At 41.6% G+C, this 27,471-nt stretch overlaps 1 protein-coding gene across 1 annotated transcript in view; it reads right to left on the bottom strand.

The window, feature by feature from the left end:
• Positions 1 to 27,024, bottom strand: part of CRHR2 (corticotropin releasing hormone receptor 2) — a 115,748-nt gene extending 88,724 nt beyond the window's left edge. Inside the window, exons 1-2 of the mRNA XM_070729516.1 lie at positions 26,983 to 27,024; positions 26,714 to 26,833 (exon numbers count right to left, since the gene is read on the bottom strand). Of these exons, the coding sequence (XP_070585617.1) occupies positions 26,714 to 26,813 (100 nt within the window). The 5' untranslated portion in view covers positions 26,814 to 26,833; positions 26,983 to 27,024. The remainder of the gene's footprint in view (positions 1 to 26,713; positions 26,834 to 26,982) is intronic.
• Positions 27,025 to 27,471: the final 447 nt, after the last annotated feature.

Here is a 27,471-nt window from a genome sequence, read left to right on the forward strand (position 1 = left end):
CCCCTGGCCAACAATGTTTGTATGGTTGTTGTTTGAATGGGTATGACTGATTTTTAGCAACTCGGGATTTTAGATTGTTTGTTTAGTTTTGAATCAAATGTATTTATCATAGGATACTTATCATGTACCTCTATCTAATAAGGCCTCTACTTATGAACTTTCCTGGATAAGAACCGGGTGTTCAAGATTTTTTTGCCTCTTCTCAAGAACCATTTCCCACTTACAAACACAAGCCTCCGAAACTGTAAAGGGGAAAAGGCGAGGAGAAGCCTCCGCGGGGCCTATCCAGGAATCTCCTGGGAGGAAACAGGTCCGGAACAGGTGGGGAGAAGCCTCTGTGGGGCCTCTCTAGGAATCTCCTAGGAGGAAACAGGGCTGGAAAAGGCAGGGAGAAGTCGCCGTGGGGCCTCTCTAGGAATCTCCTGGGAGGAAACAAGTCTGGAAGAGGTGGAGAAAAGCCTCCGTGGGGCCTCTCTAGGAATCTCCTGGGAGGAAACAGGGACTCCGCCCTCCCTGTGGTTTCCCCTATCGCACGCATTATTTGCTTTTACATTGATGCCTATGGGAAAAATGGCTTCTTCTTACAAACTTTTCTACTTAAGAACCTGGACACAGAATGAATTCAGTTCGTAAGTAGAGGTACCACTGTATTTGCCTTCATTCATGATGACAGATATTCTCCAGGTTGATTGTTTAGGTCTCCTTACAGTGCAGTCATCACAGCTGTGTAACACCTTAACTGCTACTTTAATAACAACAACATCAATAATGCAAAACCCAAAAGAAAGGCATTTCCATCGTGTTCTCTGCAAGATCCCCTGAGGGTTGAGAACGTCGCATTCCTCCGTCTTATTCTTTGCTGTTTCCAATTAAGAGGCCCTTTCCTCTCACCCCTTACGAAGAAAGTGAGCAATTAGAAAAGAACAACCGCCAAACCCCACCTTTTACTTGCAGCTTTCGTCGCCTCTTAAATAAACCAATTTATACAGCGAATGCAACAGAGAATAATTGTGGCACGTCGGTTCTTTGCTCGCGCCTGGTACGTAGCTCCTGAAAAGCAATTCAATCAGAATACGAGTGCAATCAACAATAAGCTAATCAAGGAGCACGGGATAAAAATTCAGCAGGAAAGTCACCTGGAAACTGGATAATGTTGAATGTTGACCCGCGGAGGGTCTGAAGACCCAGAGGTCTGAGATCAAATCATCTTTACTTAGGACTATCAATGGGCCACGTACAAGAAGTTCATAGTTCAATCCATCAGAATAGAACTGGAAGGGACCTTCGAGGTCTTCTAATCCAGGTTGCTTCTCTCCTTGATTAGTTTCCATCCATTGTTTCTTCTCTTGCCTTCAAGAGCAGTGATGGCGAACTATTTTTTCCTCCAGTGCCGAAAGAGCGTGGGCGTGCACTATCACACATGCGTGAGTGCCCACACCCATAATTCAATGCCCCGGGAGGGCGAAAACGCCTTCTGGACACCCTCTAGAGCAGAGGTCTTCAAACTTGGCAACTTTAAGACTTGTGGACTTCAACTCCCAGAATTCTCCAGCCAGCTATGCTGGCTGGAGAATTCTGGGAGTTGAAGTCCACAAGTCTTAAAGTTGCCAAGTTTGAAGACCTCTGCTCTAGAGGCTGGAAATAGCCTGTTTCCCAACCTCTGGTGGGCCCGGTAGGCTCGTGTTTTCCTCTCCCCAGGCTCCAAAGGTTTCCCTGAAGCCAGGGGAGGGTAAAAATGCCCTCCCCCATCCTCCCAGAGGCTCTCTGGAAGTCAAAACTCCCCTCCCAAAGCCTTTGTGCGAGCCAAAAATCAGCTAGCAGGCACACACATGCACAATAGAGCTGAGCTAGGGCGACAGCTCGCATGCCGGCAGATATGGCTCCATGTGCCACCTATGGCACCCATGCCATAGGTTCACCATCACTGTTCTAGAGCTTTGGAAAATAGCTTCACTCCCTACTCTTTGTGGTGTCCTCTGAAATACTGGAAGACTGCTATTAGTCCTTAGTCCTTCTTTTCTCTAGATTAGCCATGCCCAGTTCCTGCAACCGTTCTACATGCTTGCCTTTGTCTCCAAGCCTTTAAACATCTTAGTTGCTCTTCCTAATCTAGGGTTTGTGACTTACAATCATTCATTTAGCAACAGTTCAAAATGGGTGAGCAGTGTGGTCGGGCGGTAGGGAAAGCAAGTAGGATGCTTGGCTGCATAGCTAGAGGTATAACAAGCAGGAAGAGGGAGATTGTGATCCCCTTATATAGAGCGCTGGTGAGACCCCATTTGGAATACTGGGTTCAGTTCTGGAGACCTCACCTACAAAAAGATATTGACAAAATTGAACGGGTCCAAAGACGGGCTACAAGAATGGTGGAAGGTCTTAAGCATAAAACGTATCAGTAAAAACTTAATGAACTCCATCTGTATAGTCTGGAGGACAGAAGGAAAAGGGGGGACATGATCGAAACATTTAAATATGTCAAAGGGTTAAATAAGGTCCAGGAGGGAAGTGTTTTTAATAGGAAAGTGAACACAAGAACAAGAGGACACAATCTGAAGTTAGTTGGGGAAAAGATCAAAAGCAACATGAGAAAATATTATTTTACTGAAAGAGTAGTAGATCCTTGGAACAAACTTCCAGCAGACGTGGTTGGTAAATCCACAGGAACTGAATTTAAACATGCCTGGGATAAACATATATCCATCCTAAGATAAAACAAAGGAAATACTATAAGGGCAGATTAGATGGACCATGGTCTTTTTCTGCCGTCAGTCTTCTATGTTTCTATGTTTCAAAGTTACAACCTCAGTGAAAAATTTGCAGATGACACCAAACTGGCAGGAATGGCCAACTCTCCAGAAAACAGTAACAAGATACTGAAGGATCTTGACAAACTTGAACAATGGGCGCTACCTAACAAAATGAAATTTAGTGGTGAACAAAGTCAGGTTCTACATTTAGGCAAGAAAAACCAAATGCACAGGTACAGTATATGTGATACATTGCTCAACAGTAGTAACTGTGAGCGGGGTCTTGGAGTCCTAGTGGACAACCATTTAAGTATGAGCCAGCCGTGTGCAGCAGCTGCCAAAAAAGCCAACACAGTTCTAGGCTGCATTAACAGAGGGATAGAATCAAGATCACACAAAGTGTTAATACCACTTTATAAGACCCTGGTAAGGCCCCATTTGGAATACTGCATTCACTTTTGATCGCCACAATGAGCTTATAGTCTCCCAGTTCCTTAAAATGAGTTTCATCTGTAATAAATAATAATAATAATACTGTAATAATAATAATATAGTGCATATTAGAGGTAGAGACCCATTGAGAGCTGTATGCAATGAAATTTCATTTAAATGTATGCTGTACATTTAAAATGCTGTACATTTAAAATGACAATAAAGTTTCTATTTTATTCTATTCTTTGTTATATTCTATTCTAATTCTATTCTATCTCTGTTCTATTTTATTCTATTCTCTGTTCTAGTCTATTCTCTGTTGTATTCTATTCCAATTCTATTCTCTGTTCTTTTCTATTCTATTCTCTGTTCTATTCTATTCTATTTCACCGGTCCTTCTACAAGCCCCCAAAACATTCTACCACAACAATTCTAGGATCCATCTGCTTCTCTCTGTTTCACTTGCTGTTTTCTGCAAGAATTTAGGAAATTAGCAGTAGCTCTTGCTCTTCTCTTTTTTTACACCAGTTTAAATTTGTTGCACTCGGAACAGATTGTGTACATAATGTAAATGCTAAAATAAGCACTGTAAAACAAAAAGTAAACAGAAGCTCAACCTTGTGAGTGAGGGAAGCAAATGGCACACTTAACGCAACACACACCAGGGCTTCAAAGCTTGAGACAGCCCGAGTAGCTTTTGATGTGTGCAAAACCAACACGAAATCTCTACTATGCAGAGCCCAAATCAATGGGTTTAAAACTTTTTCAGGCTATGGAAATTGCTAATTTTCTAAAAAATAAAAAAAATTGTGGAAACCTTAAGAAGGAAACGATAAGTGACTAATTTTCGATCGTACCCATTCAGACATCGAGCATACTTAACATTCATCGGATCTAATCGCGCCAAGCCTGGCAACATAAATGAGTCTTAAGACTCTTCCGGAAGGCGAGGAGGGTGGGGGCAGTGCGAATCTCCAGGGAGAGCTGATTCCAGGGGCCTGCCCCCCCCCCCAATTGCTGGTCCAAAATAAGAAGCCCCAGAGTTCCTTTTCTGGTTAATACAGAATACTGACTAATACTTACGACCACAAATTCTTGAATGGAATGTCTGTTCTGGCTCTTAAGCAAGGCAGTTGTTAAATGAGTCATACCCAATTTCACAATTCAATTCAATTCAATTTATTAGATTTGTATGCCGCCCCTCTCCGAAGACTCGGGGCAGCTCACAACAACCAATGGTCATTCATGAAATCACTGTTGTTGTTAAATGAATCATATGGTTGTTTAGCGAAGTCGGCTCCGCTTATTGACTTTGCTTGGTGGAAGCCAGCTAGGAAGATCAAAAGGGATGACCCCTTGATCCTGGGACACTTCCACTACTGTAAAAGCGTGGCAGTTGTCAAGTTTGCCTACAGCTCTCCCCCCACTCTGAAGGATGGGAATGAGTTCATCTCCTACTTGGGGGGAATCTAGAAAATTCTTCTTGGGGTTTGTGGGATGTAAGATAATCTTAAGTTTATGTGAAAGTAAGATGTTTTAAGTCACCTTGAAACTAAAATAAAGAATAAGTCATCTAAATAAAATAAAGAAAACAAAATAAGAAAATACAATACATAACAATACAATACTGGAATGGCATGGCACAGAGTATGGGATGGGGTGGAGTGGAATGGAGTAGAATAGAATACAGAACAAAATAGAGTAGAATAGAACAGAATGCAGAATAGGATAGCGTATAGGGTAGGACAGAAAGCAGAATAGAATGGATTAAAATAGAACTGAATAAAATAAAATGCAGAAAAGAGTAGAATAAAGTAGAACAGAACATACCGTGTTTCCCCGAAAGTAAGACAGTGTCTTACTTTCTTTTTATCCCCAAAAGCCCCACTATGTACACAATCTGTTCGGGGTATGTCTTATATTGGAAAAAAATTGTCGAATTTTTTGTTTTAACCATAAAATTAACATTTATTAACAACCTGAACAGTATTGTATTCACCACAAAACAGCAGATGATACCCCAGTATGCCAGTGTGTATGTTTTACTGATGTATGATTAATACTGTGTGCATTACCGTATTTTAAGCAGGAGGCGGCAGTGACAAGTGCAGGGGACTGCGCGGTGACATATGGAGAGGGGGACGGTGCGGACGTGGGCAGGAGGCGGCGCGCAGCTAGATGAGAGGGAGGCGGCAATACCCCCGTGTTTCCCCGAAAGTAAGACATATGTCTTACTTTCGGGGTATGGCTTATATTAGCCGACCCCCCTGAAACCCCTGATACGTCTTACAATCGGGGGTGTCTTACTATCGGGGAAACAGGGTAATAGAATTCAGAATAGAATAGTGTATAGAGTAGAACAAAAAGAATAATAGAATGAAATAGAATAGAATATACTAGACTGCAGAATAGAGTAGAGTAGAACAGAACAGTAAGCAGACTAGACTAGACTAGACTACTCCAGCGATCACTAGAGCAGTGTTTCCCAACGTTGGCAACTTGAAGATATTTGGACTTCAACTCCCAGAATTCCAGCGTTCGCTGGCTGGGGAATTCTGGGAGTTGAAGTCCAAATATCTTCAAGTTGCCAACGTTGGGAAACACTGCACTAGAGGGCAGTTGACAAGTACAGGAAACTCTTTAGCTGCCATCTAGTGGTCATATGCCTTGCCGAAAAATTTGGGGGGGTTGCGGGAGCCAGAAAAAGATGGCGACTGTATGCAGAGGAAACTCAGCTTTTGCACATGCTCAGAAGAAGAAAAAATCATTAAAAAAATTTAAAAATAAAATTAAAAACATTAAAAAGAACCATGCTAGTGCCTACACATCAGCACTGACCAAATCGGATTGGTGACATCATTGGCACATCACCAGCAGGTTGTTACCAGTTCAGGTGAACTGGTTTGAACTGGGAGGAACCACCAGTAATGGGCTCCTACGGGTATGGTGAGGTACGCAGAACCAGTAGAAAAAAAATGATTTTTTTTCTCTTTTTTCCCCTTCTGGGCTCTGAGTATGTTTTTCCTATCTCAATAAATGAGGTCGAATGTAAATAATTTTAAAAGGGCTGTGTGGGTGTATGAGTAGATACACTTTATATAGTAGATAAATGTATATTTTTGTGTGCCTGTGTGTAATATGTATGTACACATATGGCACATATACATAAAATTAAATAGTATAGTTTGGATGTTCAGTAATAGTAAATAGATAGGGAAATTGTATCTCTTTGAGGCGAGGAAGCCAGGCACCCTAACCTTAACCCTTGACGTGAGTGACGTCAAGTTGGCTACCTTTAAGCCAGTCACATGACCTTTAAGCTGTCCCCCACAGTCACATGATCGCCAAACCACTCCCACCTGGTCACATGGCTGGCAAGCCACACCCACAAAATAAGCCATGCCCAATGTGGGAGTAAAAATTTTTTGCAGCCCTTCCACTGGGAACCACCTAGTTAGGAGTGGGGAAAGGAGCTTTCTGCTTTGCAGATGTGAACCTGAGAGTCCAACATAACCCAGTAGGAGCTGTGCACAATTTGAAGTGTGAAAACCACAGTGAAGGAGTGAACAAAATCTTGAGAAGGGTTGGAGCTAATGTCACTGAAAGCTCTCCTTGTGTAAAAGCTCTATTTGTAGTGATTTCCCAAATGCTATCCGGGAGGTTTTGCACAGTTATAGACGGGGAAAAAAGTAAATAAAACACTATCCTTTTTAGGCAACAATTAGATTTCATGTTCATTAACGATTGCGCGTGCCAAAACATGAAATAAAATGAAATGAAAAACCCTGTTTTGCTGGTTGATAATCTGAAAAAAACCCTCTCACCAAGATGTTAAGAAAAACCTAGCAACATATTTACCGATTTCATCTTTTCAAGGCCAGGAAACAAGGACTGTGACACAAGGTTATCTTTGAAAATATTTTTGAATCTCACCTAAGTAGAGCACACACCTTTCCAATCCAGCAAAATCCTGATTTTTTTTTTTCAAGATGTTATGGAAAGTGGAGATATGAATCATGGACAAACCTTGAATTGTTAAGTTGGACCTTGAGTTGCGACTATAATGGAGCCTGTCCATTACTGTGGTAAGACATAATGTTTCCGCAGCAGTCTTTAAGTGAATGCGTGTGAACATATCAGTTGTTAAGCAATTGACACACTTAAGTGTATGCTGTGCTCATTAAGCAAGCTCACTATGTGGTTTTGCCTGAAACCAGAAATTAAGTGCAGTTTTTGACAAAGTCGTCAAGACGTGATCATGTGACTATGGGATGTTGTAAATAGCTGTAATATTGTTGGAAATGTCTTTCTACTTTCACCTATCATATATATTCTCTTTCTTTCATATATCCTCTCCTCTAAGTTCACTTTTACCCTTATATATATTACCACATGTCTATTTTTCTTCCTATGTATTTGTGTATTGGACAAATGAATAAATAAATAAATAAATAAAATGTGGATCTGGGTCATATCTTCCTATACATTGTATCTTCAAATATTTATTAAACAACCGGCCATAAGAACTACTGGTACATGTGATCCTGGTTGATTCTAGGCAGGGTCAAACAGTTTCCTAAAGTCACCCTAAAATGTAATAAATAAGTAAATACGGGTAGTCCTTGAATTAATTAAAACCGTTCATTTAGTGAACGTTCAAAGTTACAACAGCACTCAACAAAGTGACTTTTTCACCCTTACCATCATTAGCATCAGGGGTGGATTGTTCTTACCATCGCTAACGGTGTGCAGTGTTCGCAGTTCCAGGTGTCCTATTGGCGGGCAAGGGGACATGCGTGTGAGACAGATTTTGGTGATTTTTGGCTTCTGCGCAGAAGCAAAAAAACAATCACTGAAATCTCACCCGCGGGTTCCTTCATGAGATTTTGCTTCCTGTACCTCGGAAGGACGGAAGGATGAGTCAACCTTGAGCCGGTGATGAGATTTGAATGTTACTATCTTAACAATGGCAGAAATTTGTTTAACGGCAGAATGGCAGAAATTTGATATAATTTGACCAATGAAAAGATATTGATATAATTTGATATAATTTGACCTGTAAAAAGATATTGACAAAATTGAACGGGTCCAAAGACGGGCTACAAGAATGGTGGAAGGTCTTAAGCATAAAACGTATCAGGAAAGACTTAATGAACTCAGTCTGTATAGTCTGGAGGACAGAAGGAAAAGGGGGGACAGGATCAAAACATTTAAATATGTCAAAGGGTTAAATAAGGTCCAGGAGGGAAGTGTTTTTAATAGGAAAGTGAACACAAGAACAAGGGGACACAATCTGAAGTTTGTTGGGGGAAAGATCAAAAGCCACATGAGAAAATATTATTTTACTGAAAGAGTAGTAGATGCTTGGAACAAACTTCCAGCAGACGTGGTTGGTAAATCCACAGTAATTGAATTTAAGCATGCCTGGGATAAACATATATCCATCCTAAGATAAAATACAGGAAATACTGTAGTACAAGGGCAGACGAGATGGATCATGAGGTCTTTTTCTGCCATCAGTCTTCTATGTTTCTGTTTCACAACTTTGTCAAGGCGTGTTGTAAAATGGGGCAAAATTCACTTAACAACTGTTTCACTCAGCAAGAGAAATGTTCGGCTCAAACATGATCATAAGTTGGCCTGTGTTTTATCCCAAAACAATGATCTTCTCATGATAATTTCTTAGGAAGTTTTCAACCAATCTCAATTCACGATTAAAGTGGCTCTTCAAACTTGTAAAAAGTTTGCAGAGGAGATATAGAAAAATGAAAAAAGAAATGAAAAACATAAATAAAGATAACGCCTTCCGATATCTCTCTAGGCAGTTATATATGCAATTCAAATAAAAAGACTCTGTCCAATTTCATCATCATTCCTTTCTCTCTGTAATCATGAAAACCATAAATCAAAAGTTATTTTCTTTCTCTCACAAGAAGTCCATATGAGGTTTCAAGTCAGTGATGAATGTCAATAATAGCCTGTCTCTAATCAAAGTCTATTTGTTCATGTCAGCGAGTTCTGTCAATTTCACCAACCATCTCTCCTTGACAAATAATGCTTTCTATCTTTGTACATATAAATAATCTCACTACAAAAATCATATATTGAAATATTTTACATTTATTCACCAATCCTAAAAAGAAAAAATTCTGACTTGACTGAATATTAATCTTTAAAACCCTCCACATCAATGTATGTATATAAAGCCCTTGATGGCATCAGACCAGAATATCTCCAGGACCGCCTTCTGCCGCACAAATCCCAGTGACCGATTAGGTCCCACAGAGTTGGCCTTCTCCGGGTTCTGTCGACAAAACAATGTTGTTTGGCGGGTCCCAGGGGAAGAGCCTTCTTTGTGGTGGCCCTGACCCTCTGGAACCAGCTCCCCCGAGATTAGAACTGTCCTCAACCCCCTTGCCTTTCGTAAGCTCCTTAAAACCCACCTCTATCGTCAGGCATGGGGGAACTGAGATAACTTCCCCAGGCCTATATTGTTTATGTATGGTATGTTGTGTGCATGTTTTTTAAATTATGGGTTTTTAATTTTAATTATTAGATTTGTATTGTACATTGTTTTTCTATTACAGTTGTAAGCCGCCCCGAGTCTACGGAGAGGGGCGGCATACAAATTTAACAAATAAATAAATAAATAAATAAATGTATCTGAATCTATTTTTTTTTTAAAAAATGTTGTATATGTACACCAAGCATGATTAAATGCCTCTGTAGGTTGTTCACATTTTCCTAAAGTAATGTTTTGTCAACGGTGGTAACTTTAAGACGTGTGGACTTCAAATCCCAGAATTCACCCAAAAGCAAACTGACCAGGGGGTCCCGAGAATTAAAATGCACTCATAATTGTCTGGAGGATTCTAGGAATTGAAGTCCAAATGTCTTATACTTGCGATGGTTGAAAAAAAAAATTCCCATGGATAGATAAGGGGCGTGCATAAGTGCACCAGTGTGCCTTCCGTCCCCTGTCCAATTGTCTCTCCTTATCTCATTTATCTTTTCTTCCTTTCAAATATGTTCACCTATACTTTTATATCTTTTCTTTATTTATATTATTACATATCTTTCTCTTCAATGTGTATTATGTATTGGACAAAATAAATAAATAAATAAATAAATAAATAAATAAATAAATAAAATAAATTTGCTCCTCCATCTAAGTTTAACTTTCTGCCATTCAGTCTTTCTTGTTCAATTCTGTTAAAAAGGCCCTCTAGATTTTTCCATATATGCCTTGGATCTTGATATCTTCTACAACATATTTACTACTTGCTAATATGACTTATTTAAATGTTGGGGTTTTTTTTGCTCTGCACTAAATAATGCTGTTTTTCATTGCTTGTTTCTTTTTATTTATAAATTTCTTTATTGAGTTTTCACAGATTATTCTGTTTTACAGATTATAAACCATCTCTTTTAAAATTCTTAAAATAAATTTTTACCTGTTACATTCCATTATATACATTATATTTCATACTTTTATATTCTAATATTTGTTATATTCAATAACTAGTAAATAAATCTTTTTACAAGGTAGCTGTAGATTGTTTCCATTGTTTCTTATTATATTGTTTCTATATTCTCTTTTGAACCCATTCATGCCATTTTTGCCATGTTCGTTTTGATTCCGTGATTTTGTTTCCCTTAATTGAGTTAGTGAGTTCGTCCATCTCCACGCATGTATATATCTTATCTATAATTAATTCTTCCGTTGGGGTCTGGTCATTTTTCCAGAGTTGTGCTATCGCAATTCTCGTTGCGGTGTTTATGTGTGTTGTAAGAAGCATTGTTTGTTTTGTTAGCGTTTTCTTGTTTCTTTTTAATCGCTGTAAATTCCCTTGTTTTCTCTTCTTCCCCACCTTTGATCAACAGGATTGTTACTTGCTAAATAAAAATAAAAATATCTAAGGCATAACTTTGCAGGAAAGAGATTCTCAACAGCTGGGCCCATCTGAATTGCTGCATTTCATAAAACAAACAAGTTTTAATTTAAACAGCTTGGGAAAATAACAACGTCTCTTTTCAACTTTTCATACATGACCATTCTTAGTGATTGATAGGATCTCCTTGTATGCCTCCATTACCTTGCATTTCTCTACAGATAGTCCTCAACTATGACCACAATTGAGCTCCAAATTTATGTTGCTAAGTGAGATAGTTGTTAAGATAATTTTGCTCCATCTTACGACCTTTCTTGCCACAGTTGTTAAGTTTCAAGTTTTATTGGATTTATATGCCGCCCCTCTCCGAAAACTCGGGGCGGCTAACAACAATCATGAAAATATACATTAAAATCCAATACTAAAAGCAAATTAAAACCCCTTAATATATAAAAACCAAACATACATACAAACATACCATGTATACAGTTGTAACGGCCTAGGGGGAGAAAAAAGTCTTAATTCCCCCATGCCTGGCGGCAGAGGTGGGTTTTAAATAGCTTACGAAAGGCAAGGAGGGTGGGGGCAATTCTAATCTCTGGGGGGAGTTGGTTCAAGAGGGTCGGGGCCGCCACAGAGAATGCTCTTCTCCTGGGTCCTGCCAAGCGGCATTGTTTAGTTGACGGGACCCAGAGAAGGCCGACTCTGTCGGACCTCACTGGCCGCTGGGATTCGTGCAGCAGAAGGCGGTCCCTGAGGTAACCTGGTCCGGTGCCATGAAGGGCTTTATAGGTCATAACCAACACTTTGAATTGTGACCGGAAACTGATCGGCAACCAGTGCAGACCGCGGAGTGTTGGTGTGACATGGGCATATTTAGGGAAGCCCATGATTGCTCTCGCAGCTGTATTCTGCACGATCTGAAGTTTCCGAACACTTTTCAGAGGTAGCCCCATGTAGAAAGCGTTACAGTAGTCGAGCATTGAGGTGATGAGGGCATGAGTGACTGTGAGCAATGAGTCCCGGTCCAGATAGGGTCGCAACTGATGCACCAGGCGAACCTGGGCAAATGCCCCCCTCATCACAGCTGAAAGATGTTTCTCTAATGTGAGCTGTGGATCGAGGAGGACGCCCAAATTGCGAACCCTCTCTGAGGGGGTCAATGATTCTCCCCCCAGGGTGATGGACGGACAGATGGAATTGTCCTTGGGAGGCAAGACCTACAGCCACTCCGTCTTGTCTGGGTTGAGTTTGAGTTTGTTGACACCCATCCAGGCCCCAACAGCCTCTAGGCACCGGCACATCACTTCCACTGTAAGCAAATCCCTGCAGTTGTTAGGTTAGTAACATGGCTGCTAAGTGAATCTGACTTCCCGTTTGAAAAAAAAGGTTGCAAAAGGGGATCACAGAACTCCAGAACAACTGTGACCATCACAACTATGAGTCAGTTGCCAAACATCTGAATTTTGATCATGTGATCTTGGAGATGCTGCAATAGTTATTATGTGTGGGAAAAGTCATGTCATTTTTTTTCAGTGCTTATGTAACTTTGAACAGTCATAGAAAAGTGAACCCAAGAACAAAGGGGCACAATCTGAAGTTAGTTGGGGAGAAAATCAGAAGCAACGTGAGAAAATATTATTTTACTGAAAGAGTAGTAGATGCTTGGAACAAACTTCCAGCAGATGTGGTTGGTAAATCCAAAGTAACTGAATTTAAACATGCCTGGGATAAACATATATCCATCCTAAGATAAAATACAGAAAATAGTATAAGGGCAGACTAGATGGACCATGAGGTCTTTTTCTGCCGTCAGTCTTCTATGTTTCTATGAATCAGTGGAACTGCTTGCCTTTTGAAGTTGTGGGTGCACCATTTGTCTGAAAAAGTATAGAATCTCCTATTTGAGCAGGGGGTTGGGTTAGACCACCTCTGAGGTCTCTCCCAATGTTATTCTGTATTCTAAGGCAAGCAACGCACTGCCACCTGCTGGGATCGTAAATCCTAATGGCTGCGTTCACATTACATGCTTTCCCCAAACAAACTATAAACAAATCAAACCACTTTATAGGTTCATAAGACTATCAGGCCCTGCAGCATGCCACCAGCTCACAATCCACCAACTCATTCTAGTATATGACTCGATAATATGTTTCTCTGTGGAGAGGGTGCAAAAATCCCTTCTGGGGTTTTTGTTTTTTGTTGCTGTTGAAAAAATTCTGGACTTAGCGCAATCTTACAAACAAACAGATTTATGGAAGCATTCCACAGTTGCAACAACAATGTAATAATTCCTCTTCCCCTCTTCATTCCAGCTAAGATGCTAAATACTCATGGATCTTACCCAGCCAAATCACGTAGATGCTTCTACTTTCCCCGATTCTGATTTAGGATTAGGAATTTTCTTTACTTTTTAAAGAAAAAAATATGCTAGAGATGAAAACACCAAAAATTGCAGGCATGGTTAGGTTTCCTATTGACTATTTCAATTATAGTTATTGAACTAAAGTGACATTAAAACTTTGCTTCTTATCCTGGCTTGGGTCAAAATTCCATTACTTCCATCAGCCCCAGTACCCCAAGGCAAACCAGGCAGGTTAAAATGAAGAAGAAAATTGTTTTAAGATCCTTTGCAAAAACTGCACTGGTAGAGAAAGGACTTCAAGTTTAAGAAGGAAGCAAACTATGGCCATTTGACGCCAAGAGAAGACATTATTAGTTAAGAAGTCAATTACAGTGATACCTCGTCTTACAAACGCCTCATCATACAAACTTTTCGAGATACAAATCTGGGGTTTAAGATTTTTTTGCCTCTCCTTACAAACTATTTTCACCTTACAAACCCACCGCCGCCGCTGGGATGCCCCGCCTCCGGACTTCCGTTGCCAGCGAAGCACGCGTTTTTGCACTGCTGGGATTCCCCTGAGGCTCCCCTCCATGGGAAACTCCACCTCCGGACTTCATTGTTTTTGTGATGCTGCAGGGAAATCCCAGGAGGGGAACCCCAGCAGCACAAAAACGGGCGCTTCGCTGGCAACGGAAGTCCGGAGGTGGGGTTTCCCAGCGAGGGGAGCCTCAGTGAAATTGCAGCATCACAAAAACACAGAGGTCCGGAGGTGGGGTTTCGAGGACTTCCATGTTTTCGCGATGCTGCGATTTCGCTGAGGCTCCCCTTGCTGGGAAACCCTACCTCCGGACTTGTTGCCTGCGAAGCGCCCGTTTTTGAGCTGCTGGGATTCCCCTGCAGCATCAGAAAAACACGGAAGTCCGGAGGTGGGGTTTCCCATGGAGGGGAGCCTCAGGGGAATTCCAGCAGAGCAAAAACGCGCTTCGCCTGGCAAAAGGGGTGAGTTTTGGGCTTACACGCATTAATCGCTTTTCCATTGATTCCTATGGGAAACATTGTTTCGTCTTACAAACTTTTCACCTTAAGAACCTCGTCCCGGAACCAATTAAGTCTGTAAGACAAGGTATCACTGTATATCTATCTCAAGAATCAGGAAAGGAATGCTTATCAAGAGGAAAAATGGAGGGGGAAAAAGAATAAATTAATCTGAGCTGTTCTTTTAAAGACGTTTCAGCAAATTGTAAGGTTGAAAACCTTCCTATGTTGCGTTTTGCCTCTTGAAGTTAGAATCAAGATAATGGGATTTGTTAGTGCCAATTTATAATGCTCTGGTAAGACCATTCTTGGAATATTGCCTCTAGTTTTGTTCACCATTATATATATTTTTTTTAAAGAAGAAGTTGAGACTCTGGAAAGAGTGCAGGAAAGAGCAACAAAGATGATTAGGGGGCTGGAGGCAAAAACATATGAAGAACGGTTGCAGGAGTTGGGTAGGTCTAGTTTGATGAAAAGAAAGACGAGGGGAGACATGATAGCAGTGTACAATATCTCAGAGGTTGCCACAAAGAAGAAAGAGTCAAACTATTCTCCAAAGCATCCGATGGCCGTACAAGAAGCAATGGGTGGAAATTAAACAAGGAAAGAAGCAACTTAGAGCTCACTAGGCTAAATTTCCTGACAGTTAAAACATTATTCAGTGGAACAGCTTGCCTCCAGAAGTTGTAAATGCTCCTACACTGGAAGTTTTAAAGAAGAGATTGGATACCCATTTGTCTGAAGTTTTGTAGGGTTTTCTGCCTAAGCAAGGGGTTGGACTAGAAGATATCCAAGGTCCCTTCCAACTCTGTTATTCTGTTGAATTGGCTTTGAGAATCATAGGGAGGCAGTGATAATAATTTAAAAAAAAAAAGATCAGAGGGAAGCAATGCCATAATATAACAAGTCAATTATTATACATCCAGTGGTGTTTTTTTGCAAAATTGATTTTAAATTGCTGCACGAATTCCAGCGACCGGTTAGGTTCCACAGAGTTGGCCTTCTCCGGGTCCTGCCGACTAAACAATGTCGTCTGGCAGGACCCAGGGGAAGAGCCTTTTCTGTGGCGGCCCCGGCCCTCTGCAACCAGCTCCCCCCCGGAGATTAGGATTGCCCCAGCCTCCTTGCCTTTCGCAAACTTCTTAAAACCCACTTCTGCATCAGGCATGGGGGAATTGAGACATCTCCCCCAGGCTTATATAGTGTTATGTATGGTATGCTTGTGTTATATGTTTTTTTAAAATAATGGGTCTTTTAGATATTTTTTAAATATTAGATTTGTTTATTGTATACTGTTTTATTGTTGTTGTGAGCTGCCCCGAGTCTGCGGAGAAGGGCGGCATACAAATCTAATAAATAAATAATAATAAAAAATTATGCATTTAGAGAGGTCTTAGGGTGAACATATGGTAACGTAATTCATGTTTCTGAGCAAGTCCAGATCACTTGGAATAATTGCTCCTTAATAATTATTCCTTAGCATCCTTGAGCATATATATCCATCTCTGTTCTCATCCTTAGGAAGATTCTATAGGGGACATTTTTCCTCTGGTGTGGGGCTCAAATTCACAAATAGGGATAATTCAGGTTTAAATGAAAAATCTGAATTTTCCCAGACTGTTTTATTTTTTTTGTGAGTGTGGAACTAGGTAAATAAAGAATTACAGACAAAAAAAAAGGCTAACAGCCTTTTAGGATAATCACAAATACCAATAACATAATCACATAACTACCCAGGGTCCTCTTATTGAGAAGGGCGGCACAGGAATTTAATAAGTAAAAATAATTGCTTTTATGGAAATTAAATTGGATGCCTGCATTTGGATTACAGGTAAATCCTTCACTTATGACATTAAGGGAGGCCGATACTCCTGTGACAAGTCATGATGATTATTAAGTAGGGATACCTACATGACTAATCTGGGTTAATGACCTTCTTTTTGGCAGTGGTCATTAAGCAATCTCCGCAGATGTAAAGCAGGCTGGAATTGTTAAATGAATCAATGGCTTTCAATTTTTTCACTTTTGGCCAGAAAGTGGCCAAAAAGGATGAATGGGGTGTGTGTGTGTGTGTGTGTGTGTGTGTTGGACCTCCAGAACCAGCTCACATCAATGACGGACTCCCATAAATCATTGGTAAATGATTTAGCTTTACTAGATAAATGGTCAAAGCAATGGAAACTGCAGTTTAAGGTTTCCAAATGTATAATAATGCACTTGGGGAAAAGGAATCCTCAATCTGAGTATTGTATTGGCAGTTCTGTGTTAGCAAAAACTTCAGAAGAGAAGGATTTAGGGGTGGGGATTTCTGACAGTCTCAAAATGGGTGAACAGTGCAGTCAGGCGGTAGGGAAAGCAAGTAGGATGCTTGGCTGCATAGCTAGAGGTATAACTAGCAGGAAGAAGGAGATTATGATCCCGCTATATAGAGCACTGGTGAGACCACATTTGGAATACTGTGTTCAGTTCTGGAGACCTCACCTACAAAAAGATATTGACAAAATTGAACGGGTCCAAAGACGGGCTACAAGAATGGTGGAAGGTCTTAAGCATAAAACGTATCAGGAAAGACTTCATGAACTCAATCTGTATAGTCTGGAGGACAGAAGGAAAAGGGGGGACAGGATCAAAACATTTAAATATGTTAAAGGGTTAAATAAGGTCCAGGAGGGAAGTGTTTTTAATAGGAAAGTGAACACAAGAACAAGGGGACACAATCTGAAGTTAGTTGGGGGAAAGATCAAAAGCAACATGAGAAAATATTATTTTACTGAAAGAGTAGTAGATCCTTGGAACAAACTTCCAGCAGACATGGTTGGTAAATCCACAGTAACTGAATTTAAACATGCCTGGGATAAACATAGATCCATCCTAAGATAAAATACAGAAAATAGTATAAAGCCAGACTAGATGGACCATGAGGTCTTTTTCTGCCGTCAGACTTCTATGTTTCTATAATTTCAAATGGTCATTAAGTGATAAGTCATTAAGTGTACTGTGGGCCTTTGGGATCACTGCAACTTCAAAGGGTTAAAAGTGGAGCTAAAGATGATCCAGAGGTTGGAACAGTTTCTCAAAAAAGAAAATGTGGGCGTTTTAGTCTGGAAAGAAGGCAAGCGAGAGAGGAGGTGTTTTAAATGCACCAAATTGTGCATTTTATGAATAAAGTGGAAAAGGAGATGTGATTTTCTTTCTCCCAAAATATTACGATCAAAGGTAGCCTAATGAAATGGAATCCTGGAAGAATCAAGACAAATGAAAGTATTTTTTATATAACCCGTAGTGGTTTGCTACTGGTAGGGTAGAGAATGGTGCATTGGTAATGAACAGTGCGCGGCGCAGGCAGCTTCAATTCTCTTGTGTGCATGCATATGTGCCCCAACATGTTTTTGCTTTGTGTACATGCGCAGAAGCAAAATCTCGCAAGGGGACGCACCCGTGAGATTTCGGCATTTTTTTTGCTTCAGCGCCAAAATCTCACGTGCACGTGTATCCCCTTGCCGGATTTCAGCGCATCTTTGCACATGCGCAGAAGCCAAAACACGCTGGGACACACGTTTGCACATGCAAGAGAACTAAAGCTATGCACGCAGCACACTGATAGCAGTGGTAATGGCAATCCACCCCTGTGTGTAGCATATAAAAAACACCTTCTTTTTTATTATTATTAATTAATTTGACTTCTATCTCATGGGACTCAGGGCGGAGTTCACTGTCATGAGCTACAGGCAGTCCTCGACTTACAGACACAACTGAGCCCAAAATTTCTGTTGCTGAGGAAGACAAATTTCTGTTGCTGAGGAAGACAAAGTCAGTTTTGTTCCAAGGAAGGTCGTATTATTAATTTAATTAATTTAATTTTTTTAAATTTTCTTCTGTACTTACTATTGTTTTCTTCTTAAAAATGGAAAATTAATAAAAAATATTTTAAAAGAAAAGAAGAAAAATAAATTTTGTCCTTACAATCTTCCTTGCCGCGTTATTAAAAGAATCACTGCCGTTGTTAGAAACATAGCAACATAGAAGTCTGACGGCAGAAAAAGACCTCATGGTCCATCTAGTCTGCCCTTATACTATTTTCTGTATTTTATCTTAGGATGGATATATGTTTATCCCAGGCATGTTTAAATTCAGTTAGTGTGGATTTATCTACCACGTCTCCTGGAAGTTTCTTCCAAAGATCTACTGTAAAATAATATTTTCTCACGTTGCTTTTGATCTTTCCTCCAACTAACTTCAGATTGTGTCCCCTTGTTCTTGTGTTCACTTTCCTATTAAAAACACTTCCCTCCTGAAACTTATTTAACCCTTTAACATATTTAAATGTTTCGATCATGTCCCCCCTTTCCCTTCTGTCCTCCAGACTATACAGATTGAGTTCATGAAGTCTTTCCTGATACGTTTTATGCTTAAGACCTTCCACCATTGCTGTAGCCCATCTTTTGACCCGTTCAATTTTGTCAATATCTTTTTGTAGGTGAGGTCTCCAGAACTGAACACAGTATTCCAAATGTGGTCTCACCAGCGCTCTATATAGCGGGATCACAATCTCCCTCTTCCTGCTTGTTTTACCTCTAACTATGCAGCCAAGCATCCTACTGTTAAGCTAGTAACACAGTTAAATGAACATGGTTTCCCCATTGACTTATTATTATTATTAATAATAATTATTTATTAGATTTGTATGCCGCCCCTCTCCGTAGACTCAGGGCGCCTCACAACAGTGACAAAAACAATACATGGAAACAAATCTAATAATTAAAATCTAAAATAACAGTTTTACATTAAAAAGTCTAAAAAAAACACCCCACCCCAATAGATAAAATACATACACACAGTCATATCATACACAAAATTACATAGGCAAGGGGGGAATGTCTCAGTTCCTCCAAGCCTGACGACAGAGGTGGGTTTTACGAAAGGCAAGGAGGGTGGGGGCAGTCCTAATCTCTAGGGGGAGTTGATTCCAGAGGGTCGGAGCCGCCACTGAGAAGGCTCTTCCCCTTGGTCCCGCCAGACGATATTGTTTAGTCCAGTGTTTCCCAACCTTTTTGGAGCCGCGGCACATTTTTCATATTTTCAAAATCCTGGGGAACATTGGGGGGGGGGGGCGCTAAAAAAAGTTTGGACCAAAAAAATCTCTCTTCCTCCCTTTCGCTCTATTTCTCTCTCCCTCCCTCTTTCTCTCTCTTCCTTCCTTTCTCCATCCCTCTTTCTTTCTCTCTTCCTTCCTTCCTCTCTTTCTGTCTCCTCCTTCCTCTCTCATCTCTCTTTCCTTCCTCTCCCTCCCTTTCTCTCTTTCCTTTCTCTCCCTTTCTGTCTATCCTTTCTATCTCTCACCCCTTCTCCCTCTTTCATTCCCTTTCTCTCCCTCCCTTTCTCTCATTCCTTTCTCTCCCTCTTTCCTTTCTATCTCTCTTTTTCTCCCTCCTTCATATCTTCTTTCTCTCCCCCCTTCCTCCCTCTTTCCTTTCTCCCCCTCCCTTTCTCTTCCTTTTTCTCTATCCTTTCTACTTCTTACTCTTTCTTTCTCTCCCTCCTTCATTCAATTTTCTCTCCCTCCCTTTCTCTCTCTTTCCTTTCTCTCCCTCCCTTGTTCTCCCCTGGGGCTGCCTGTGCCTGCCCTGCACCACCCAACACGGACGGACAGCCCCTGGTCGTCGGTTCGTTGCCCCCCCCACACGGAGGGAGATCAACCACTGGAGGGAAATCGGGCTGGCGGGGGCGGCGAATCCACCTCCCCACCCGGGTGGAGGGAGATCGGGCTGGCGAGGGCGGTGGATCCGCGTTCCCAGCCGCGCGGAGGGAAATCGGGCAGGCGGGCGGGTGGCCGCGGCTCCCTGCGCGCCCCTGGAAAAGGGTGCGCGGGGGGGTATTTTGGGGTGCGTTGGCATGCGCAGCCTACAGGGAACGGTGCCTGGGGCCGCTGCAGCCGGCAGCCTGTTTCCGCTGCCAGTGCCCTCCCGCCGGGCCCCAAAAGACACTTGCCGCCGACGCCAGGGAAGGCGGGAAAAAGGCGCGAAGAATGAAGCTCTCTTTCTTCCAGCCTTCCTTCTTTGGGGCGCAGCAGGAGAGCGCCAGAAACCGCGGCATCGGGCAGGAGCCGGGAGGTCGGAGGCACCGGCAGCACCCCGCCCAGCTGGAGCTGTCGCGGCACACCTGGCCGTGTCTCGCGGCACACTAGTGTGCCGCGGCACACCGGTTGGGAAACGCTGGTTTAGTCGACGGGACCCGGAGAAGACCAACTTTGTGGGACCTATGTTGGGCAGAAGGTCGTAAAAGGGGGTGCAACCGTCATAAAAATGAGTCATTTGCCAAGTATCTCCCCATGTGACGATGGGGAGGCTGATTGCTAAGTGTGAGAAGTTGTCATAGGTCACTTTTTTCAGTGCCATTGTAACACTAAATGAACGGTTATAAGGCGAGGACTACCTGTAATGTGGCTTGTTTATTTTCAATCTTTGGTGTTTATAGATCTTGTAAAATGCCAGGAGGCATTTTCAGACGTTTCACTCAAGGCTTGGCAGTGAAATAATACGCAATAATCATTTCCCTCAATCCTAGGTAGCGGCAGATAATTCTTTTTTCTCCCGGGCTCAAAGAAAAAAATATCTGCTGCAAACTCCACATGGCGTCAGGAAGGGCATCTGGGCACTAAGCGTTTAGGTCCATCCAGTCACCCGGATTCTATCCCGATTTATTTAATAAGGGAGGAGAGTCGAAAAGGGGGGGGGGGTTTCCCATAAGGACATACCATTTTACTCTCTTTTTTTCCTCACAAACTTTCCTCACTAATGTTGAAATTCCGGAATTGAAAAGGATTTTGGAATCGGTTGGCGTTTGATTTTTTAAAAACTGAGCACTTAAGGTTCAGGTGGACAATTATTATGTTGTTTGGTTTATTGCTAAACTTATTTTGTCCCACGGAAAACCTGTCGTCATTCATTTAATTCTTACTTCCTGGAAGGAATAACTTATTCTGTCTTTTTCTGCCCAACTTCACCATCTGCCCAATTTAACATTTGTCAGCACGATCAATGTTAAATTTCACACCCCGATACCCCCCTCCCAAAAAAATTATTTATGAATAGTTGAAATAAAATTGTAATTCAGCTTTCGGTTGTAAATTGTGACATAATTTACACATAACTGCACCAAAATTTGCGATCTTTTTTTGTATGTGTGGCGGCTGCTGGAGTTTAAGCACACCCTGTTCTCGCTATGCGAACTAGAAAAAAATGTTGTAAATCGGGTATCCCTAAACTTGGCAACTTTAAGACTTGTGGACTTCAATTCTCAGAATTCTCCAGCCAGTTATGGTAGCTGGAGAATTCTGGGAGTTGAAGTCCACAAGTCTTAAAGTTGCCAAGTTTGAAGAGGCCTTCAAACCTCTGAGGTAAATTGTAGTCACCTGGTCTTCAAGATTGGGTCATAAATCCCTTTTTTCAGGGTCCTTTGTAACTTTGAACAGTCGCTAATGGACCAGTCATAAGTTGAAGACTATTTGTATTCAGCCACAAATACTTCTCGCACATATACAGGTAGTCCTCAACTTACAACAGTTCATTTATTGACCATTCACAGTTACAACAGCACTGGAAATGTTACAACAGCACTGGCATACGACCGTTTTTCACAGTATCCTTTATAATCACGGGATCAAAACTCAGACACTTGGCAACTGCTTCCTATTTATGACGGTCGCAGAATTCTGGCATCATGTGATCAACTTTTGTCACCTTCTCACCAGCAATGTTTATAGGGGAGCAAGAATTCGCTTAACAACTGAGTTACTAACTCTACAACTGCAGTGAATCACTAAACAACTGCGACAAAGAGGGTTGTAAAATTGGGCGAAACTCATTTAACAAACGTCTCATTTAACAACAGAAATGTTCGGATCAATTTTGGTTATTAACCGAGGACTATCTGTACAATTAAACACTCATTCTTTTGGGGGATAAGTTCAATGGGCCCTCTTGCCCACATAAAACTAATTTTTACATTGGTGCGATACAAATATGTTCAGTTCTGGTCACCACACTTCAAAAAAGACATTGAAACTCTGGAGAAGGTGCAGAAAAGAGCAACCAAAATGATCAGGGGTCTAGAAACCAAGACTTACGAAGAGAGACTGCGGGAACTGGGCATAGATAGCCTAGAGAAAAGGAGGGCCAGAGCGGACATGATAGCAGTCTACAAGTATACGAGGGGTTGCCACAGAGAGGAGGGGATCACTTAATTCTCCAGGGCACCGGAGGGCCGGATGAGGAACAACGGCCGGAAGCTGACCAAGGAGAGATTCAACCTGGAAATAAGGAAGAACTTCCTGACGGTCAGAACGATCAACCAGTGGAACAACCTACCAGCGGACGTTGTGAACTCCAATGCTCTGGACATTTTTAAGAGGAAATTGGACTGCCATTGGCTGGGATGCTATAGGGTTCCTACTTAGGCAGGGGGTTGGACTTGATGACCCGCATGGTCCCTTCCAACTCTAACAATCAATCAATCAATCAATCAATCAATCAATCAATCAATAGAAACATACAATTCAGACACTTCAAAATGAATAGCGGCATCTGCAAAAGCTGAAATTCAGGTGTGCCTCCAGCTTGTCTAGGAAACAGGACTGTGGCCTCCTTTTTAATCAAAGCATTGCAAGACGGCACCAGAATGAAAGAAAATTAACCACACCAGACAAATAATATTGCAAAAAAGAGACTCTCTCACCAAATTTGTTTGTCTGGACTGGCGACAAATTATATATAGGTGTGTGCGTGCGTGTGTCTATATGTATCCATTGTACACGTGTTGGTGGTGTGCGCGCATGTGCAGGAAGCAAAATCTCATAAGGGGATGCGCGCGCGAGATTTCAGTGATTTTTTTTCAGTGATTTTTGCTTCCGCACGCGCAGAAGTTAAAAATCGCCAAAATCCATCTCATGCGTGCGCCCCTCGTGAGATTTTGCTTCCTGTGCATAATCTCATTCAGACACGCACACATGCCAGAGCTGTATAGCGGCGCACACAGAGCATCGGGAGCAGCAATCCCCGCCCGTACATGTACTTTAAATCATAACAAAATATACATAGTTATACATTTCTATTTAATGAAACGTATACCAATGTGTTAATCTGCATTTTTATACTTTTATTGCCCGCCTATTTTTCCCTTGGTGTCATATCACTCCCCTCCCTCTATCTCTTTCTGCCTTTCCTCTGCCTTCTTTCTCCCTCTCTCTCTCCCACTTTCCTACTTCTCTTCTCTTTCCTTCTTCCTTTCCTTCTCTACTTCCTTTTCTCCCTTCTCTTATCCCTCCCCTGAGTGTATCTAGTCCCAATCCTTCTTATATTAACCCTGATAAGACAGAGTGGCTGTGGGTTTTGCCTCCCAGGGACAATTCCATCTTTCTGTCCATCACCCTGGGGGGGGGAATTATTGACCCCCTCAGAGAGGGTCCGCAACTTGGGCGTCCTCCTCGATCCACAGCTTACATTAGAGAACCACCTTTCAGCTGTGGGGAGGGGGGCGTTTGCCTAGGTCCGCCTGGTGCACCAGTTGCGGCCCTACCTGGACCGGGACTCACTGCTCACAGTCACTCATGCCTTCATCACCTCGAGGTTCGACTACTGTAATGCTCTCTACATAGGGCTACCTTTGAAGAGTGTTCGGAAACTTCAGATTGTGCAGAATGCATCTGCGAGAGCAATCATGGGCTTCCCTAAGTATGCCCATGTTACACCAACACTCCACACTCTGCATTGGTTGCCGATCAGTTTCCGGTGACAATTCAAAGTGTTGGTTATGACCTATAAAGCCCTTCATGGCATCGGACCAGAATATCTCCGGGACCGCCTTCTGCCACACGAATCCCAGTGACCGGTTAGGTCCCACAGAGTCGGCCTTCTCTGGGTCCCATCGACTAAACAATATCGTTTGGCAGGACCCAGGGGAAGAGCCTTCTCTGTGGCGGCCCCGACCCTCTGGAACCAGCTACCCCCCAAAGATTAGGACTGCCCCCACCCTCCTTGCCTTTCACAAACTCCTTAAAACCACCTCTGCCGTAAGGCATGGGGAAGCTGAGACATCTTCCCCAGGCCTATATAATTCGTGTATGGTATGTTGTGTGTATGTTTTTTTAATTATGGGTTTTTTAGTTTTTAAATATTAGATTTGTATTTTACATTGTGTTTATTATTGTTGTGAGCCGCCCCGAGTCTACGGAGAGGGGCGCCATACAAATTTAATAAATAGTAATAATTATAATAATTATACAGTATCAGATTTCTTACCAGTATGCGCACTGGTAGTAAAATGGGAGATGCGCGTACAACTTCGGGTTGCCAGCACACACGTCCCAGTGAGATTTTGTTTCTGCACATGCACAGGAAGCAAAATCTAACAAGGGGATGCACACACAAGATTTCAGCCATTTTCTTGCTTCTGCGCATGCGCAGAAGCAAAAAAAATGGCTGGAATTTCATGCGCCTGTCTGTCCTCTCCCAAGATTTTGCTTCCTCTCTGTTTATTGCATCTGTTAATTTCTTCATAGTTATTTTCTCCTCTAACTCTTGTATTTTTATGGTATTTTGGATAGTTCCATTTCCTCCAAATATCGTTTTACATCCTTCTCAGTTTATTTTCTCCTATTTATATAAGTCTGCATAATATGCCCTCATTATCTTTTATATTTCCTCATTTCTGTGTTGTACATTCCCATCAGTATCTTCCAATTGCTTAATTCATTTTTTCCTTATACTTTTTCATTTTATAAGCTAAACATCTCCCTGGTTTATTTGCATGTTCAAAAAAGTTTTGTTTAGCCCTTTTCATTTTCCTTGCTACCTCTTCATTTTCCATCATATTCATTTTGTGCATCTTCGAGTTCATTAAATTTTTAATCCTTTTTGAAATTATTTTTCTAATTTTTAATAGTCTTCCTTATATTGTTTCTTGGCATAAATTCTTTATTTCTTTTACTCATATATCTCACCACCAATCCTCTAATATATGCTTTTGCTATGTCCCATACAATTTGAAGTGAAATATCATTTTTAAAATTTTCTTTAAAGAAAAAATCCATTTTCCCCCCATAAGTTTTCTATTTCCATAAGAATTCTTTTTTCATTCAATATTTCTTGATTTAAAGTCCATCTAGTTTTTTTTCTTTTGGCCTTTCCAAATAATTGTAATTGGGTTATGATCAGCCCACAAATCACTTATGTTTGGTACATTTGCTAATAAATGCATTGACATTCACAACGTATATATTCTTGACCAGGGCATATGTCTATTGGAGTAAAGTATATATTATTTCTCTGAGGGAAACCTCTCCCTCCACACAACAAATATATTTAATTCCTGTACCATAATAAAAAAAATGATTTTGGTAATTATCTTTGTTAACCTTTTACAATTTTCATTGTCTTATAGTCCAATTCCATCTTTACTATAGCATTAAAGTCTCCCATCATGTAGATATTCCGATAGGCTAATTCAATTATTTTAGCATGTATCTTAGAATAAAACTTATCCTGGCATTCATCCTGTGCATAAATTACAACTAGTAATGTTTTTATTATTCAATAATATTTCAACCATCAAAATCCTTCCATCTTCATCTGCATATATATATTTGGGGTTCATTTTTTTCTGTATATATAATACAACTTCTCTTTTACTTTAATCTGCTAATGCCGAATATAAACCTCCCAATATTGCACATTCTAATAATTTATTGTGTTGTGGTTTTAAGCATGTTACATCCATTTTTAGTTTCCCTAATTTATTAAGCATGCTTTTCCTCTTTATAGCAGAATTCAGTCCATTTATATTTATCGAAATTACCCTAACTAGGAATTTCTAGGAGCCAGTGGGATTATGCTGTCACACAAACTCGCAGAGGGTTTTTTTACAAATTGCAGAAGTTGAGATCAACACACTGTTTACTAATAAATACCGAATACACTCATTTCACACACAAGAAGAGAGAAATGAGGACAAAACGTGTTCCTGCATTGTTAATAGCTGTTCTTAATTCCTCCCTCCTGCGAAGTTAATTCCACCCCATCAACTTGCAAGAAACCCAACCACATCTGGATGGGAGGGGGAGATTAATATAGGAAATATGCCTGGGTGGAGATGCAGCTGTTGGGGCTCTGTTCTCCCCCCCCCCCAAAAAAAATCCTTAACCTGGAGATGAAGTGAAGTCCCCAAAATGAGGAAGAAAATTGGGAGAGGGTCTTTTATCTACTTACGACTGGTGTTGTACTTGACTCCGTTGACAAATTCCGGGCAAGGTCTCTCCACCAGATCCCCGGCGCTGCTCCGCGGCCAGCAGGTCCCAATCTGGTCCATGGTGGCCCTACAGGAAGGACCTTAGCGGCCGGTAAGGAGGGGGAAGCGTGTTAGGAAAAGGGGGAAGAAAAAGAAAGAAAAATTTCATCCCAGCTCCCAAGCGTACAAAGTGAGGTTCTACACCAACACCAACACCTCCCGCCCCGTCCCGTGCCCCCTTCCAGCCTACCCTCAAAGCTCTCTTGCAGAGCATCCAGCAGGCTGCAGTTGGCATCCCAATCCTCAATGAAAAAGTGGAGAATGGTGGTTTTATTCATGGTGGAGTCTTGGCCAGGATCCTGACTTTTTCTCCCCCAGGTGTGGTTCTCCTTCTGCCCGTGCCTGGCTTTCGAGGAGGTTCGGAATTAAAAGTCAGGCGGTTTCTTCCAGGTTTCTAGGGATGCATCTCCCTCGGTTCCTCTCTCTCTCTCTTCTTTACCTCCCTCCCTCCCTTCCCCCCCTTCCCCCCCCACCGCTCAGCGCTTCTGAGTCTTAGAGGGTGGGCAGGCAGGCGTGTTAGATGGTGAGGAAGCGTCCTCACACTCCTTCTTAAACCAGCAGGAGGGGAAGCAATAGCCAGGCAGGAACTCTCAGCCAGGGGCTTTTTTTGGCCCCACCCGCAGAGCCTCGCCCCCCCCTCCTTCCCCTCCCTCTTCAGCAGACCCAGACGCTGGCAATT

Source organism: Erythrolamprus reginae, chromosome Z (genome assembly GCF_031021105.1).
Source record: "Erythrolamprus reginae isolate rEryReg1 chromosome Z, rEryReg1.hap1, whole genome shotgun sequence".
Classification (NCBI taxonomy): Eukaryota; Metazoa; Chordata; class Lepidosauria; order Squamata; family Dipsadidae; genus Erythrolamprus; species Erythrolamprus reginae.